General features: G+C 43.2%; 1 protein-coding gene across 1 annotated transcript in view; it reads right to left on the bottom strand.

Moving 5' to 3' along the window:
* Positions 1–1102: 1102 nt before the first annotated feature.
* Positions 1103–18073, bottom strand: part of wdr11 (WD repeat domain 11) — a 95914-nt gene continuing 78943 nt past the window's right edge. Inside the window, exons 20-29 of the mRNA XM_080450204.1 lie at positions 17213–17321; positions 16413–16475; positions 15243–15308; positions 13063–13246; positions 10641–10736; positions 5858–6023; positions 5325–5422; positions 5076–5221; positions 4027–4109; positions 1103–3439 (exon numbers count right to left, since the gene is read on the bottom strand). Coding sequence (XP_080306330.1) covers positions 3240–3439; positions 4027–4109; positions 5076–5221; positions 5325–5422; positions 5858–6023; positions 10641–10736; positions 13063–13246; positions 15243–15308; positions 16413–16475; positions 17213–17321 — 1211 coding nt within the window. The 3' untranslated portion in view covers positions 1103–3239. The remainder of the gene's footprint in view (positions 3440–4026; positions 4110–5075; positions 5222–5324; positions 5423–5857; positions 6024–10640; positions 10737–13062; positions 13247–15242; positions 15309–16412; positions 16476–17212; positions 17322–18073) is intronic.

Genomic DNA, 18073 nt, shown 5'->3' on the forward strand with positions numbered 1-18073 from the left:
TACTCAGGAGCCAAGATACAAAATGTTTAAGTTTTAAGTTAACAAGGAAGTGGATTGGAGTCTAGATCTTCAACAAATCATATCTCCTTGGTCTTTAGGTTAAAAATTAAATAAATAAATAAGAAAAAAAAAAAAAAAAGTGGGGGCTTAAGGGACAAAAGTCGTTTTAGTCGTTCTAGGCAGTGAATGAGTTGTTAATGGGTTAAAAAACGCAACAGACCATTGTTTTTTCTTTTACTTAAATACTGGGCTTTAATACAAGGGTGATTTGGCTTAGATGGGAGGCGCTGTCCAAACTAAAAGGCACAGACTTGAACTGCTGGGGTTCGGCCCCTGCAAACTCCATGCATACTGATGTCCTGGCTGTTAACGGCTGGACCTGGAGCTCCGGCAGTCATTCATTAAAAGCCATTAGAAAGAACACAATCGGCCCATTTGACTGGCCTTCTGTTTCAGCCTGCTCTCCCCCCCCCCCTCCCTCCCTCTCTTTGTGTACTGGCTTTCGTGAAAAGGAGAACGGAACAGAATGGACGTCAGTGAATAAATCTGAGGGAAACTGTTAAAGCGCGATTCATGCTTTCGGCGTAAGACGGCGCCGCGCGCCAAAAACAGCAGATCTATAAGCTCACAACACGTCGCATCCGCAGCGCACTGTGTGCTTGTAAATCGGCTGTTTTGGGTGAGAGAGACAGTCGTACGATGGGAGCATGAATTGGGCATTAAAGACCCTGGGCAGTGAGCTGTTGGGCCAGCTGTTGGCCGTCCCACCGGGCAGGAAAGGAGTAATTCATTCTTGGAACAGGTCAAGCGGGCAGGAACCAATTCACTACTTCTGGGACAGCTTGATAAATGGATCTCCATTCCCCCATTCAGTCTACCTGGCCTGGAATTAAAAGAGCATAACTCCACACAACACTTGATATAATGTGTGTTTTTAGCAGAGCTTGCCGTCACTGAAAAGCTTTGTCAGGGTTTACAAGGCAAAGATCTGCACTGCAGCCACACTGTCTCCTGTTTCTTCTATTTCAAGAGCAGGAGCGACATCTTGTGGTGAGATTATTGGATAGGAAAAAACACAGCCCAGTGTATAAGGATAAGTACTTTAAGATTTTGTTTTATTGCTATCCATATATACATATATCTTTTTTTCCCAGAATATTTATAAAGCTGAAAGCAGGCATATGGGTCACTGTGTAAACAATAACATAAAAAGTGTATTATTTTCTGTAGTTTTTTTCATCATCTAACTACAAAGCGAAGCAAAACAATATGATAAAAAACAGCGACTAATGATTAGGAAGGAGCACAGTACACTTGCTTACAAATTGCTTTTACAATACTGCATAATATGATTGAGGCTGAAGGTATACAGTGTCATGTATACAGTACTTGATTGGATTAAGACAGTTGGATAGTGTGAAACTATTCTAGGCCTCATGGAAATCCTGTGTTACAGAAAACGTTATAGGAAAGGGGTATATGGCATAGGGCTGCTATGGTAACACTGCCTGGGGGTCACAACAGTATTATAGAGAAGAAGAATATGGAGGTGTTTCTGGAACAGAACACCACACTGAGGTCCCATGGATGAGGAGGATGCACTTACAATCTGAATGCACAACAACAACTTAACATCTTAATTATGCAATTAAACACACAAGCACCGTTCACAAAATATTATTCACATTGCCTGGTCCAACAGAGATAAGTTTTCTTTTTTATCTTTAGATATTTTCCATGTTAATTCTACACAACTTACACAGAGCAGAGGAAACATTGGCTCCAGTTTGTTCATTGTGTTGACTATGGATATGATTTTGCTTATGCAAATTGTAGCTCAGTGGTCTGATAAAAAAAAGAAAAGACATTACAACAACTTTCCTCAGGACGCACACACCCACACACACACACACACACAGAAGTGCATTATTCTTTTTTAACCAGCATTTCTAATAAAAATGAAAAACTAAATTAACAATGACAACAACGCAACCCTCCACAGCTAAACAAAATAACGTTATTATTTATGGTGCTTTTCCACCGCATGCTACCGGCTCAACTAAACCCAACTCTACTTGCCTTTTTTTGGTTTTCCATCGGGCAAAAGTTGTGGATAGTACTTTTTTGCGGTTTTAGAAAACACTGGTCCCAATCACTCTCCCCTGTGTGTGTGTGTGTGTGTGTGTGTGTGTGTGTGTGTGTGTGTGTGTGTGTACAGCGGAGCCTGGCTGAATAGAGGCCATCACGCTGCATTGCCAAAGTAACGGCTGCAGCAGCCATGCTGTGGTCCCTCACATGTACGTATAATGTATACAGTACTAACTACTACTGTAGATCAAATGTTATGCCTGACCTATACTTAGTTGCACGCGGGTGTCGCACACTGAAAATAGCTCTACCAGCCCACAATGGCGTGTTGTAAGCTTGTAGAGGGGCTATTTTCAGTGCGCGACACCCGCGCACGACTAAGTACAAATCGAGCCGTATGGTCCGACTGGGCAACATCGTTCAGTGTCATTCAAACAATGTGGATGTGCATTTGGTTAAAATAAATGTGCAAAAAATATATATTCTCTTTCAAATTCAGTCACGACGTAGTCACACTATATTTCCATAAAGGGAGTGCATTTACAAGATGAAAAGGGAGCGGGTAATAGAACTTTAGGGGTGGAAAATCAGGGCACAACATGACCAAGTGAATACACATCTACACAGAAAGCAAACAGTAGCACTTTGGAAATACTTTTCACACAGTGGCAAGATAAGAGTGAATAAACTTTGAACATAAAGCTTACAAACAGACCATTTAAAATGTCAAACGACTTTGCACAAATCCACAAACAGACACTGGATAGTGTAAGGGTCCATTTTAACACTCTTAGATGGACACCACTGGGGACAAGTTGATGTGCGCACGCACACACTGTTCAAATCAAACATCAAAAAACATCAAGCTCATTAAAAGTCACAGGCAGACTCCAGTGACAGACTGACAAGTCAACATGAAGGAAATCCCTCCTCAGCCATCTCCTTCCTCTCTTGATATAAAGATGAAGATCACATTGCCCTCCCCGATGAGGATAGCACTGACGACACAATGCACATTTCTACGTTCTTCCTCTTCTAATGGCCGAGGCAAGGATGGAAAAAGGATGATTAACCGACGCCCTGATCCGCAAAACACCCAACTGCATATCGTCCACTTCTCCTTCCAAAACCTACCCAACAACACCTTGTGGTCACTCGATGCTCTCTGGGCACATCTCGGCGTCCTTTTCTCCGGACACGGCCTCAGGCGTGGTCCCCTCTCCTTGGAACAGCTCTTCCATGAGCTTCTCCCCTGCTTCGCCGGCCCGCGACGCCCACAGCGCGGCGCCCTCCCTCAGGCCCAGGGTGCGCAACAGGCGGGCGTAGTCCACGAATGCCGCGCCTATGAGCTTATGTGCACGAGTGTGTCAAGGAGAATAGATTGCGACGGATAAACACACACACAGTACATCCTCACACTAAAATATTTGCTAGATCATTTGCTAGATAACAGTTAAGTTAACTTCATTAAACTATATTTTATGCGGTGTTGCTCACCAAAAAAAGCAGATCTATAAGCTTGCAATGCATCACGCTGCGACGCGTTGTGAGCTTGTAGATCAGCTATTTGCGGTGCGTGATACCATAACGCAACTAAGTATAAATGAGGCTTTACTCTTTGCCTGCCACTGACGAGATTTCTCGTCAGATTCTGCTAAGGCGCTCGCCTATGGATCACTGCAAATTTATGGTTTATTTCTGGCAGTCAAAGAGTTAAGAATGAGCTAGCTTTCACAATTTCATGCTTTCAATCTGACTTGAACACATGATGGAACTTAAGAGCTCTGATGACACTGTGCTATTGGGCTCAAATAGATTTTTATTATACATTGCACTCTGGGGAAATGATAGAGAAAGTGAGGCAGGGGAGGTGTATTGTGCATTGTGCAGGCTAGGAATGGACCTTGGGGTCCAGTAATGGGTTTTGCTAAAAAAGGATATTGGAGGAATCATTGGCCTCCATCACCCCATACTTCAGACAGGCTTCGATGAAGAGCGCAGCGCGATCAAAGTACCTCATGCTGCCCATGGGACGCGGTTGGGAGCGGAAGACAGAGATGGAGGGAGAAAATGAGAAAGCTATTGTCAGAGTTTGGCATCATCCCGTGCATTTTACCCCGAGAACCCTAAGGCATATACATCAGCCCTGCTCTTCAATTCACCATGAAAGCAAGTCTTTTTTTGCTGCCAAGGGCTTTTCAGAAGGAGAGCTGTCAAGACGCAGCACACACACAAGACACTAGGGATGAAAGCGTTAAGTCATTTACGTGTTCAAGCACTCAAACTCAAAGAAACAGATATGATTCTTTGTGTCGATGTCAGCTCTGATTTGGTGTCTGTGCAGTAGGCTGGCCTAGGCTGCGTGCCACCCGCCTTGCTCAAATTCTATCATACTAAAGGCTCAGTGCTTTTGGCTCAGTTCAGCTGACAATATATGGTGAGTGCTGAGTAAGTCTGCCTATACATACAAATGTTTTATTAATTATTTTGCTATATGGATCAGTCATAGATGGCAGATACAGCACTGTGTCTCACTTTTAATATAGAACAGTGTCGTTTAACGTTTATGTTTTTTTTTCTTTTTTTTTAACATAAGAGATAAGAAAGTGTTTACTCCATACATTGAACAAATACCGACGTCTAAATCGAGCACTCATGCCCATCCCTAGTTGACACACGCACACACACACACACACACACACACACACAAAGGCTCAATGTGAAGCTGAAGGACATCGCGTAGGACTCGTTTATGGTTGCGTGTGTGATGAGGGACAGAGGTGACAGAAGGAGGAAAAATCAATCAGCGGAAGGACGAAGAGTTTCAACAAAGGTTGACTATGAATGAGTGAATAGAAAAAATGCGTATCATTGTAAAGAGCAGAGAGAGATGATCAGGGCATCGGAGTGATAAAAAGGGTGAGAGGGATAGATAGAGCAGCTGGGAGACAGAGAGACAGAGAGAGAGAGAGAGAGATGGATATTACCTGTGCAGCATCTCTCCTACTTTGTGAAAGCATCCCAGGGACAGGAGGACCAGGATGGCCTTGGACTTCTGGTTGACCTGAGGGGAGCAGAGGTGCTCCGCCCAGCGCTTCAACACGTCCGAGCTCTCCGCTGGGTTCAGTCGAACCTGGAGCACATGTACACATACATAAGCATCAAGGGCTCAGCAAACACACGCACACACACCCCCCCCCCCCACACACACACACATACACCAATGCGTTACGTACCTTGGCCAGCCACGCAGCACGGTTCCATTCCCCATAGGTCTGCAGGTAGCGGCACGCGTCTACCGCCTTGTCGATCAGACACAACAGCTGCACACCCTCTGACAGAGAGAGAGAAAGATAGAGAGAGAACTAGGCCTGTCACAATTATTACATAATCGCCTAATTGCAATTATTTGAGATGATCGCAATTATTTTGCATAATCGTCACCATTGTGAGAAAGGTTCATACATTTCGAAACATTTTCAAAAATTTTGGAAATAGCCGATCTACAAGCTTAATAATAAATAAAAGCCTGGAGATCGAGGCTAGCCCCCGGTGCATCTCTTGTTTAGAAGGCCTAAATGCCACACAATTAAATCGTTAATCGCAATTATTTGTATGGCAATTAATCGTCAAGTAAAATGGCATAATCGTGACAGCCCTAGAGAGAACACACACATGATGGATAGCTGATATCTGATCGCAGATGAGGGTAATAACTCTGTGGATATTTAGACCCCCCCCACCCCTAATTGAAAGAACTGTACAGTACCTGCCAGCTTGCCATTAGCGATCATGTTGGTGGCCACCAGTTTGATGGTGGACTGGGAGGGCCCTGAGGAGGTGATGGTGGTCACCAGGCAGGCCTTCAGCGAGTCACAGTAGTAGCTGCTGTTGTCCGCGCTCGTCTCCAGAAGCAGCTGCACTGCCCGGTCCGTCTATAATAATAATAATCATAAGCTTTATTAGTAGAGCACTTCTTTATAAAACAGCTACTGTACAAAAGCATCCTACTATTAAAGTCGAGCTGCAATGGCTTTTTGTAACCTTTATTGTGATTTTTGGGCGGTGAAACCGCCCCTATAAGTGAGATTTGGAAAAATGTACATTTTCCTGCGCTGTGATCTGGGCCCAGGAAATTAGTAGAATTATCCTGCGCTGTGATTGGCCAATCACAGTCTATTCAGGACTGTGATTGGCCAGTGTCACATGACACATGTGCATAGCCCTATATAAGCAACCATAACTTGAAAAAAAACAAAGTTTGGTTTTTTTCAAGTTATGGTTTCGTCCATCATAAAGAGTGTTTCAATAAATGTATTTATCTTTTGTACATGATTGGTTGACTCCATTCAGTATTGTGATTAGCTAGCAAGACACCGCCCACTTCACACAGGGTGTGATTTTTTTTTAAACAAGAAAGAACACAATTCTTTCTTGTTAATTATATCTCCATGATGACCCTCTATGCTCTATGTGTGAAATTTTTTTAATTTCAGCTTTAAATAAACAAAACTGCCCTCATCCATTTTTCTCAGTGGGTTGACCGGTTGATCTGAAATTGCACACGGGCATTGACCCGATTCTTCACTTTACCAAACTTTAAGCCGTTTATTAGCATATTGGCCATGGGCTATTGCAGAAACAATTGAAGAAAACAAGCAGTACAATTTGATTAAAATATTAATATGAACCAAAGAATAGTAAAAACTAACAAAACTTTAAAACAGGGCTGATGGGCTGTTAGACTTTTAGTCTTGTTTTAAAGATTTGTTCTTTGTTTTAGCCGTTATGGTTGTGCTGCTCCTAAAACCCCAGATACAGTAGTAGTTTTTTTTCCGAGATATCTTGTTTATGACTAAAGGGTTGGAAAGGAAAGTGTCATGGCACTCTGCCCATTCCATTCTAGATACAGTATCTTTTGTGCAGAGACGACATTTTGACCTGAGCATGGTGCTAAAGGAAAGGTCTTGGGGTCACTCAAATCAATATGGTTTATTCTCCAGGGAGCATGGATACACTAGTTTCATGGCAATCCGCACATTACATTTTGAGATCTTGTTTGGGACAAAACTGCTGTATTGACCGACTGACTGACAGACAGACTGACCTCACCATCCTTAACTCATTCTGTGCCACATGACGTCAAAGACGTCACGAGGCCTGACGCCCCGTGTGCCACATGACGTCAAAGACGTCATGAAAAATAAAAAATAAAAATATATATTTTATTTTTTTTGAAAAACATGTTCAGAACCCAAGATATGATGATTTGAAGATTTGCTGCTCCATTCACTTCTTGTTTAACTTTTTACAGAAAAAGGCTGTATCTCGGCTCCTAAGCACTTTTTTTTTACAATGAATTTTGTTGTGGCACTCAGAACCAAAATTCCATAAATAAGCATGGCATTGAAAGAGTTAAGGGGGTTTATAGTAAGTTGCGTGCTGGTGTCGCACACCGATATTAGTATCTCACAATGCATCAAGCTTGAAGAACAGCTATTTTTGGTGTGTGACACAGCGAGCAAACCGAGTATAAATCAGGAATTAGAGCCTCGCTGCTAGTTAAGGGTAAGACAAGTAAATAAGTAAAGATAAGTAAAAACATAAAATCAGGTTTAAGCAAGTCTATGAAGGTGGGTCTCAAAAAGCGATTTAAAAGAGGACACCAAGTTTTGACACTGAAAGAGAAAGATTTAATAAGGAGAGCAGTGGGAGAAATAAGAGTTGAGGTACACAGGGGCACACATGGAACCATATGGTTCAAATGATGATGTTGTTGTTGATGTGTTGTGGAGTGAGGGCAGAGGGACAGGTTCACGGAGGGCCCGCTGTGCACGCTGGCCCCGAACAGGCTGCCCATTAAGGGGACTGCACTCTTCAGCTTTTTGCTGTGGCTGACCTATCCTCCTCTCTGCTGTTAACAGGTCCCTCTGAACCCAGACGGCCTGCTGACTGCAGCAGTGATTAGGGGGGATGGCAATGAGATGGGTGAGAGGACTGTGAGTGACTCCATTCTCTATGTGGGAGTGAATTACGGGAGAGTATAGAGGGGCAGCATTCACTCCCCCATAATAGGATGGGGTCTTATTATATTGGTATCACAAGGCCCTCATGATACACAGCTGAGGAGGTTGGATGTGTGTGTGCGTGTGTGTGCAGAGAGAGAGAGAGAGAGAGAGAAAGAGAGAGAGAAAAAGAGAAGCATTATTTCCATATGTAGCCGGTAGTGATGTGCGGGTCGGGTTTTTTCATGACCCGCCCCGCCCCGCCACGGAACCCAACCCGCCTCAACCCGCCCCGCGAACCCATATATAAATCTATGGCTCAACCCGCCCCGCGACCCGCGGTGGGTATATATATATATATATTATATAGCGCTCTTTTAAGTACCCAAAGTCGCTTTAAATGTCTACAGTAGCACAACATTGTCATGGGCTAAATAAACAAGCATGTTGTTCAAAATAGGGTTTTTTTTTTTTTTTTTTTTTGTGAGAGCGGCTGACCCACTCACCCGCAGCCCGCATCATTGCCTCTGAAATCCTGACTCGCCCACCCGTGCCGCGGGTTGACCCGTGGGTTACGGGTCGGCCCGCTCATCACTAGTAGCCGGCCTTCATTTGAAATATTTATGTGTTCAAGCAGTCATGTAAGAAGTTTGTGAATACATCCTCCTTACATTCCTTATCTGTCTCTGTAAACACAGTAATATCCAAATAGGGCTCCCAGTGCGCTGTCGTGGAATTCTGGATCAATCAGCATTCAGTGAGGCACATAGGAGTCGAGACAATATTCTAGGTGGTGATGATTATGCTTTATGTACATGATATCATGGTCAGAAGTACGTTAACACTCATGTCAGTGGTACGGTAGTTCTGCCTCAAGCACAGGGCAGAGATCATAGTTATACTGTATCTGCCTGAAGGACAAACTGAACCATAACAAGATAGGCTGTACCAAAACAATAGGCCTAGTAGGCCTAGTGGAGACATTTAGGCTCTTACAAGAAGCTGTCAAATATCATAATGTATTGTAGAAGTATTATAAGTGATGGTAACATATAAAGGTTAGATATAAGCAGCCATATAATTTCTTCCTCAGCGCGCTCCTGGCACGCATGAAGAAGTAAAAAGCAACAACACCTGCTCAACCCGTTTCAATCCATCTGATCTGAACACAACACTTACTGTATGCTCAGCAATAGAGGTGGCATTTCAAGCACTTAATGCTTCATTAATCCTACGAAATAACAGAAAAGGTTACCGCTGTTATGCCTGTTATGCAGTATGCAGTATGGAGCGCCTCTATTACAGTAGTTTGTGCCGTGCCGTGCGCATGGAAATATCTGATCTCCAAGCTCAGAAAGTATCGCGGAGCGATGCGTTGCAAGTTTGGAGATCAGATATCTTTGTGCAGCAGTAGCGCCCAACTAAGTGAAACATACGAATGTCTCTCAACTCGGTGCGTTTTTGGAGAGCTCTGTCAGGCTGTCATGGTGAGGAAAGAGAAAGGTGGAGAAACGTAACACATTGGGATGCTTTAATATATAATAGCCAACTGAGAATGTGAATATTAGTTGATATGTCAAGATATCACAGATTTCTATTGGACATGAGGCATGATTAGGCAGAGCCAACAGTTTCACCGGCGTCTCCTGACATCATCATATCACATTATTAATGCAGATACGCTGCTCCCGCTCGTATGCTTTCACTTCAGGCACAAGGATGCTAGGAAAGCATTCTGTGCTCCTTTGAGCTCACCACCTTAAATGCACGAAAGATAGCACTGCGTCTTAGCGCAACGTTGTTCTTAACACATTGAATGCCAAAAACGGTCCGGACAGTTTTTGAGGATCCAAACGAGAAGTGCCGAAAACGGTCCGGACCGTTTTTGACCCAATTCTATTTTTATACATGTGGGCCACGTGGGGCGCTAAAACGAAACTTTGACATCACCCAAGGAGTTTCTGAGAAGAAGAGGCTGGATCTGGCTCCATGTCAAAAATCCTTCCGGTCGGCGTTTTCAATGTTATCTCCTTGACTAAAAGCTTAATATCTCCATTTCTTTTTAACGTGGTGAAAACGAGCCGTTTTCGATCGGCGATCACGCTGCAATGGAGGATCGCGTTAGAAATATTATTGTTCCAGGCGTTAGTCGGGACCCTCCGCCGTCTCGCACGCACGCTTTGTTTACATGCACTTCCGCGTCGGGGCTTCTACAGCACGAAACGTATAACGCAAGTGGATGGAAGAAATGCAGGCACTCAACGTATAATATTTTAATAAACCTCTGGCACCCAATGTGTTAAAGGTAATGGTGGCCAACACTCTGTTTGGTTTGATTAATGTAATGCCCAAACCACACCTATGAATAATCCAGGGCTGTTTCGTATCTAGCGCCGGTGTTGCGCTTCGCGTAAGATAGCTAAATAGCGCTGGGACACACCCACCATGGCACGAGGTAAGACATAGCGCCAGATGTTAAGTTGCGCCCTTAAAATAGGGCCCCTTGTGTCTATGAGGATTAAGGAGTATGGGTAGTGTAGTACCAACCTGGCCCAGAAGGAGGAGCTGGTCAGCGCATTTCTTGGTGTGTTCATAACTGGATCTTTTCACCTCCTGCAGGTGAACTCGATCCAACTGGAATTTCTGCAAAACGGGAGTTAATCAAGACGATGTCACTTCACACTCAAAACATTGTCACTCAAAAACTAAGCATTTCTAGACACATGCATATTTTTTCACCCAGATTTGGTATCACCAAGGACTTGAAGTAAAAAAAAAAAAGAAAACAACATTAATGGGACATATGATCAAAGGTGCGTGTGTGGTTGAGGGAATGATCACATGTGTCAAGGTATAGAGGTGTGTGTGTGTGTGTGTGTGTGTGTGTGTGTGTGAGATATTTTTTTTGGGGCATGTGCCTGCGGTAAGAGGGGAGACTTTTATTATTTCCAGTATTCTACAGTATTGCGTGTCGACATAATCACATTTCATATTCCCTCCTGCTAGAGAGCGGATGGCATTCAAACAAATGAGTGAACGGTGATTTCACACAACAAAGCAAAACAATAGTACTGTAACAAAATAAAACTGCAGATTTTTACAAAGCGTGAAGTTCATGACAGGACTGGGGCAAAGACATAAAAGAGAAGAATGTATGTGTTGTGTGTGCGCGTGTGCGTGTGCGTGAGTGTGTGTGTGTGTGTGTTTGTGGGTTAGTGTAAACTTTGCCAAAGACAACACCCCAATTAAGGGGGTGAGAGACAGGCAGGCTCTATTTTTTGTTTGTGCTTCTGTGTGTGTGTGTGTGTGTGTGTGTGTGTGTGTGTGTGTGTGTGTGTGTGTGTGTGTGTGTGTGTGTGTGTGTGTGTGTGTGTTCATTTGAAAATCATGAAGCAGAAATGCGTTATTATTTTGTGAAGATGAATTCTCCTCTGAGGCACAGCCATTGTAATAAATCCTTAGAGATAACCAAATGATCTTAGTTTAACTTTGGAGCAACTTGTATTGAAAACTTGTGTTAGTTAAAAGGCTAGTGTGTGTGTGTGTGTGTGTGTGTGTGTGTGTGTGTGTGTGTGTGTGTGTGTGTGTGTGTGTGTGTGTGTGTGTGTGTGAGTGTGTGTAGACTGCCATCACTGACAGCATTCTGGGTAGCTCTTTGCTAAATACATGTTTCTGTTCACTGCGTGTTCCCTCATTAACAGGGAGCAGAACATTCAGGAGGAATAAAGTACAGCGCAAACACTTCAAGTTTTGAAATGCCAGAGAATCGTTTTACAAAGAAATAAAACACTATTATTTTAGAACATCCATTAACAGAAAGACCGCTAAAAGCTTGAAGAAATCAAGTGGTCCCTTCGCTGGGCATTGGAAATTTGAGTGTTTCGAAGCAACTAAAAGTAAAATTTCTTATTCATGGCCATCCTTTGGCCATGAAAAAAAGGAAAGGAAAAGGAAAAAGATAATAATCAAAATGCTCTTTCCTAGAAAACCAGGGTATGCTGATGGGCGTCTGGTGGAACAAAAGCCTAGACCAACTAGAAACCACGGAACATTCGAAAAATGTGAACTTAATTTTTGGTACATTGTTCAATTTCTTTCTGAAAGGGAGCCGCAATGACACTGCATATTGAAGAATGTGGGGTTCATCAAGACTTATGACAGCTCCACCAACCCTCAGATCTTTGATTAAAAGCCTCCACTGTCACCTAGGCAACAAACAGGGTGGATGTCTTGTCTCCACTTGGTTGGCTGCGTGGCTGCCATGCCAACAGGCAGTCTAAGGCAGAGAGACAACACTGAGGAAGGGCCAATCAATCGAGTGTTCTATTAAGGTAAACTTTTGCCAACACAGTGTACGGAGGGGGGGGTGCTGTGGTCGATATTAAGTTTGAAAAAGTCACGCTGCATTGTTTATCAAAAAGCTCTACACTCTACCAGCCTCTCTCTCCCCATTTCCAAGCCGACACAGCTGTGTCATCGATGAGGGACATCGATCTTTCCAATGACAAAATTGCACAAACAAGGACATTTCTTGTTCTTTTTGTTTCATTGCTGCGACTATAGCTGGGTATTATTGACTCAAGGTCAGTGTGACAAGGGAAAACATTTGGTGGGAGTATGGAGGGAGATGAAATGCTAAATTTGCCCGCAAAGGCTCCTTCAAAAACTGGGCTTAGTGAGAGACTAAGGAGAAAAACTGAAACACTTTCAACCTGGCGTCCCTATTTTGGGCATGTCATTATAGGAGAAAGATTTCAAAACATTTAAATACACACACCAGGTAAACCTGAATGCACACACACACACACACACACACACACACACACACACACACACACACACACACACACACACACACACACACACACACACACACACACACACACACACACACACACACACACACACACACACACACACACACACACACACACACACACACACACACACACACAGAGAGCTTGCTTACTTGGAAGTAGGCGCTCTCGCACAAGGTGTCATGGCAGATATCCAGATGGCTCTGGTTGACAGGGTGGGTTCCTTCACCCTGGCGTTCTGCCGTGGGTACGCTCAGTTGTCGAGCCTGGGCAAACGACTGAAGGTAGTGGGCTGCCACCGTCCAGAACTGGAGGTCTGACTCATCCCCGAACAGCCTGCGGGGTGCATACACAACCACAGCAAGGCTTTAGTTGATAACCCAGTGTGGATAATGATCTCCATTAACTCTTTAAAACCGGGGAAGCATCGTTTGTGTCATTTCTAAAGATTTCTTTAGCTATTCAAAAATAGCAGATCTACAAGCTCATACATAATAGCACCGCGCAATGAGCTTGTAGATCTGCTTTTTTAGAAAAGTTGTGAAAATGTGGAATATATTTTTTTTCTTGGAATATATTTTTTTCAAAGTGAACATTTGTAAAATATTTAGTTCCAGGGACCCCCAGAAGCAAAGATTTGAGTTACAAATGTCCGCTTAAAAAAATAAATGATTTAAAAAAAAATAGCAGATCTACAAGGTGCCGCGCTATGAGCTTGTATATCTGCTATTTTTGAATAGCCAAAACAAATCGAAAGTGACAGAGATGCGTTCCCCGGATTGAATGGGTTAAATCAGTTAGCTACTGTAAGTATAGGCTGTATTTTTGTTGTCGTGTTGTGTTGTACCATAAGTGCTTTGTTCTCTAATGACCACAGATCCCCAACACATCCATTGTCCAAGCCCACGCCTTGCCCCCCTGGCATCATGCTAGCTTTAGTTCAGACGGACCTTTTATTCCTTTCGTAATTGTCAGAGTTTGCAGATTACACAAAGCTGTTGCTTGGTTACCTTTCTCGATCGAAAAAAAAAAGGCAAGGAAGTTCCAAATGGGTAGATGGGGGTGACGTCGCAAGAGCTTTCAGAAGACAAAACGAAAGTGTTATTCTGTACAAAGAAGGACCTTGGGTGTTCTCAGGTAAATTAAGGTTTTAATAATGCAATGCGAAAAAAACAGGGAGAAATTACAGTTCAGCTCGGAATAGCTCACTTCTAGGCATATGTGCATGCCCGGTGGGAAATTAAAACTGGGGCGCCGCAGACGCAAGAAATGAGGGCTTGCTGACATTTCCTCGCCTGTCACGCATTGCGTTGAGAATGCAGAAGAGTGGTGTACCACCACGTCTAGTTTATTACATCCCAATCTGTCAGGCAAAACAAAGAAACTGACAAGTGACTGGGCTTGAAAAAGTACATTATAACTGCCGCACTTCTCAAAACAGACAGCCCCAGCCAGTCAGCCAGACAGGAAGACAGCAGAACAAAAATCACTCAAGCCACTGTCAGACATCGCAATGTCATGCTTTCTGACCGCCCAGAGAGTTGTTTGTACCACACCGTGACCCGACACGATGCGGTGCGTGAAGCCTGATTGACACTTGGGTGTCTCATAGCGTAAAATAGCAGATCTACAAGCTCACAACGTATCACGGTGCGAGCTTGTAGATCTGCTATTTTTCGTGCACAACGCTGGTGTGCAACCAAGTATAAATCAGGCATTATCGTGCCGTCTTACCTTCATGGCAGTGGTGTAAAGTAACTAAGTACATTTACTCTAGTACTGTCCTTTTGAGGTATTTTGAGGTATTTTTTACTTTACTGGAGTATAACAATTTTAAATACTTTTACTCCACTACATCTCAGAGACAAATATTGTATTTTTACTAGTTACTTTGTAGATTTTTTTTATTATTGCAAAACATAGATTACCACTTCAGCCCTATATATATTTTGGCCATTTGAAAATAGTCGATCTACAAGCTCTAGATCTACAATGCGTCGCATCGCATTGTGATCAGCTATTTTCAAGAGATATTCTTATACATTTTTAACTTGTGAAATGGGACATTCTGCACATTGAGGACTTTTACTTTTGGTACTTATATATATTTTGATGACAATACTTTTGTACTTTTACTCAAGTAAATTTTGATTACCGGAATTTTACGTGTAACAGAGTGTTTCTACATTGCAGTATTGATACTTTTACTTAAGTAAGAAATGTGTGTACTTTTTCCCACCACTGCTTCATGGTGTCATGTGCCCCAATGTCAATTGGCCATCATTTCACACACAATTACCCATGAGGCACTATACTGTAAGGGACGACTCACCGTGAGACGAGCAGGCAGCGCTGCAGCAGGTTGAGCTCGGGGTCCTGCAGCACGCTCTTCAAGTCGCTGGGGAGCCAATCAGAGTCACACAGTCACAACATGGTTACAGCCAATTACGCTTCTTGCACACACAGCACATACAGATGCCGATGCCGGGGGGGGGTCCGCTTATCTGTCAGCTGCCTGCAGAGCTCATGCTGAGCAGGCATCGTCGCTGTCTAAAGACAAAGGATTGCTGGGGAGGGAGCCTGGGACACCCGTCTGGAAGGCATGAGTTGTGAATGCAAAAGGACACAGCTTCATACCCATGGCACACCTACCGCAGGCACCACGCCCTGTGAAGGCAGGTGCTTGCATGGTTGCATACCCGTGCATGCATGCTTGTTTGAATTTACTAAAGCAAACACACAACCACAAGCATACAGTAAGCAGAGGTAGGCAGCCTTAGGCACGGGCGCCACTGGCACACTGGCATAAGTGTGAGAAAAAAACAAAACAATATTAAAATAATGTTGAGTCAGTTAAATTATGTCCACTCACATCCATGTTCAAATTACATCCTGCAAATAAGTCTGCATTCATTCAAACTGATAACTCTGACTGGGGAGGGAGTCTGGGAGATAGGTGGGTTATTGAGTCTAATGATCATTACACCCTTATGTAAAAGAAAATATTTCTAAAGAAAAAAAAGGTTATGTTATATAGCCTATGGGCAATCAAAATCAGTTGGCAATATTGGTTGTTATGTTATATAGCCTATGGACAGTTGGCAATATTACATTTTGATGTGGTGTCGTAATTAAACTTAATGTTGATATGGCACACTGACTATCAAGAAAATGAAAACATGGCACTTCATGTCAAAAAGGTTGCCAACCCCTGCAGTACTGTAATAAAACCTACATAAACCCACATTAACCCAATGTGCACGCACACGCACAGACAGACAGACAGACAGACAGACAGACAGACAGACAGACAGACAGACAGACAGACAGACAGACAGACAGACACACACAGGACAAACACACTCACACACAGGACAAACACACCAACTCATGCGGTCACATTCTGGCCAGCTCCGAAACAAACAAGGCACTATCAGACTCCTCTCCTAGCGTGCGCCAAGAAGCCCTTGTGCTGCAAGAAGACAACGGAGTCATAACTCACTTAGACATAGCGTTGAGCTGCTCCTGGATCAGACCCTTTATCTCATCTTTTTCAATGTAGTCCCTGGAACAAAGAGAGGGATCAATCTCAGCACATGATTAGAGAGACAAAGCCCATCCAGTGCTCCCTAACATGGGAAACCCTGGGCAGAGGTTCGTTCCATAGGCAGCTCAGAGCCTTTTCTCTGTCAGAAATACGTCAAACTGAGGTGGTGAGAAAGAATAGATAGCTCTCATCTCATATTTATGTCCTTCATTATAGGCTAGATATTGGGCAGGAGGGTGTGCGGTTAATGGAGGAAACGCTCAGTAATGCTAAAAGTCTGCTAAATGGGGATAATACGTCAGGTTGCAGTTAAAACAGTGAGGCATCTCTCTGAGAACCCCAAAAGCCCAGACCTCTTCAGTGTAATGTTTTTTTGTATTCCCCTGATGACCTAGCTTTATGGAGGTGAGCGTTTCACACTGGTAATTGGTATTTCCTTTATGGCAGCATTAAAACTGAGTGTTAGGGTGTGTAGCATTGCACCATCTCATCTCATTTGATAGCCCATGACGGCCGTGACATCAATACCGATGTGTTGGAGATTTAAGACACTTAACCCCTTCCTGGTTCACAGGTCCCAAGTGTCTGCGTTTTTAATTGTAAAATAACAAATAAAAACAGAAAAAACTATTAGTTTGCTTCCCAGTGGGTGGGGGTGGGTCACTAATCAATAAGGTCAATTGATACGGTCAATTATTAGCGAAACACTTGACTAGGTGGGGGACTATCTGTCCATGTTAAGAGGTTATACCTACACTTGAGTGATGTCCATGGTGAAGGATCCAGACCATGGCTGTAGCAGCAGGAATGCCTTGAGGGTGAGGGCAGCTCGGGGGAGCAGCAGGTAGGGACACCATACTGGGTCTGGCAGAGGTCCCCAGATACAGCAACAATTAAAAACATTAGTCGATGGCTCGTTAATGTTTCCTTCAGTGATAATTGCATGTTAACATAATCAATTTTAATTGCGTCTAATGCAGGGGTCTTCAACAGGGGGTCCAGAACCCATAGGGGGTCCTCAGAGTTACTACAGGGGGTCCGCCAAATCTTTGTGTGATATGATTTTTTTTTTACCTTAAAGGGTAAGACCACTTTGGTAGAGGTTTGGGTTGTGTAGTTACCTTGCCATGATGTAACTCCAAAGGTGGGCAAGAAATAAAAAATAATTGCTCCATTGATTATAAATTGATAATTCAAAATATGCTCCTCATTGACTTACATTGTACGGTAAAACAGCTCTCAAAGTCACTCTTTTAGCACATAAATGAACCCAAACATAGCTGATTCAGGCAATATAGAACATCACCAAACCCAGTACTGTTTGTTTTTTTAATAAAAATGTCAACTTCCTGTTGATTTTACTATTTGAAGATCTGGATCCGGATCCGCGGATCCAGTCCAGGTTTTCTACTTATTAAAAATGGCAAAATCAACAGGAAGTTGACATTTTTATAAAAAAAAAAAACAGTACTGGTTTGGTGATGTTCTATATTGTCTGAATCAACTTTGTTTGCGTTCGTTTATGTGCTAAAAGAGTGACTTTGAGAGCTGTTTTACCGTACAATGTAAGTCAATGAGGAGCATATTTTGAATTATCAATTTCTAATCAATGGAGC

The sequence above is a fragment of the Gymnoscopelus braueri genome, assembly GCF_963280865.1.
Source record: "Gymnoscopelus braueri genome assembly, chromosome: 14".
Classification (NCBI taxonomy): Eukaryota; Metazoa; Chordata; class Actinopteri; order Myctophiformes; family Myctophidae; genus Gymnoscopelus; species Gymnoscopelus braueri.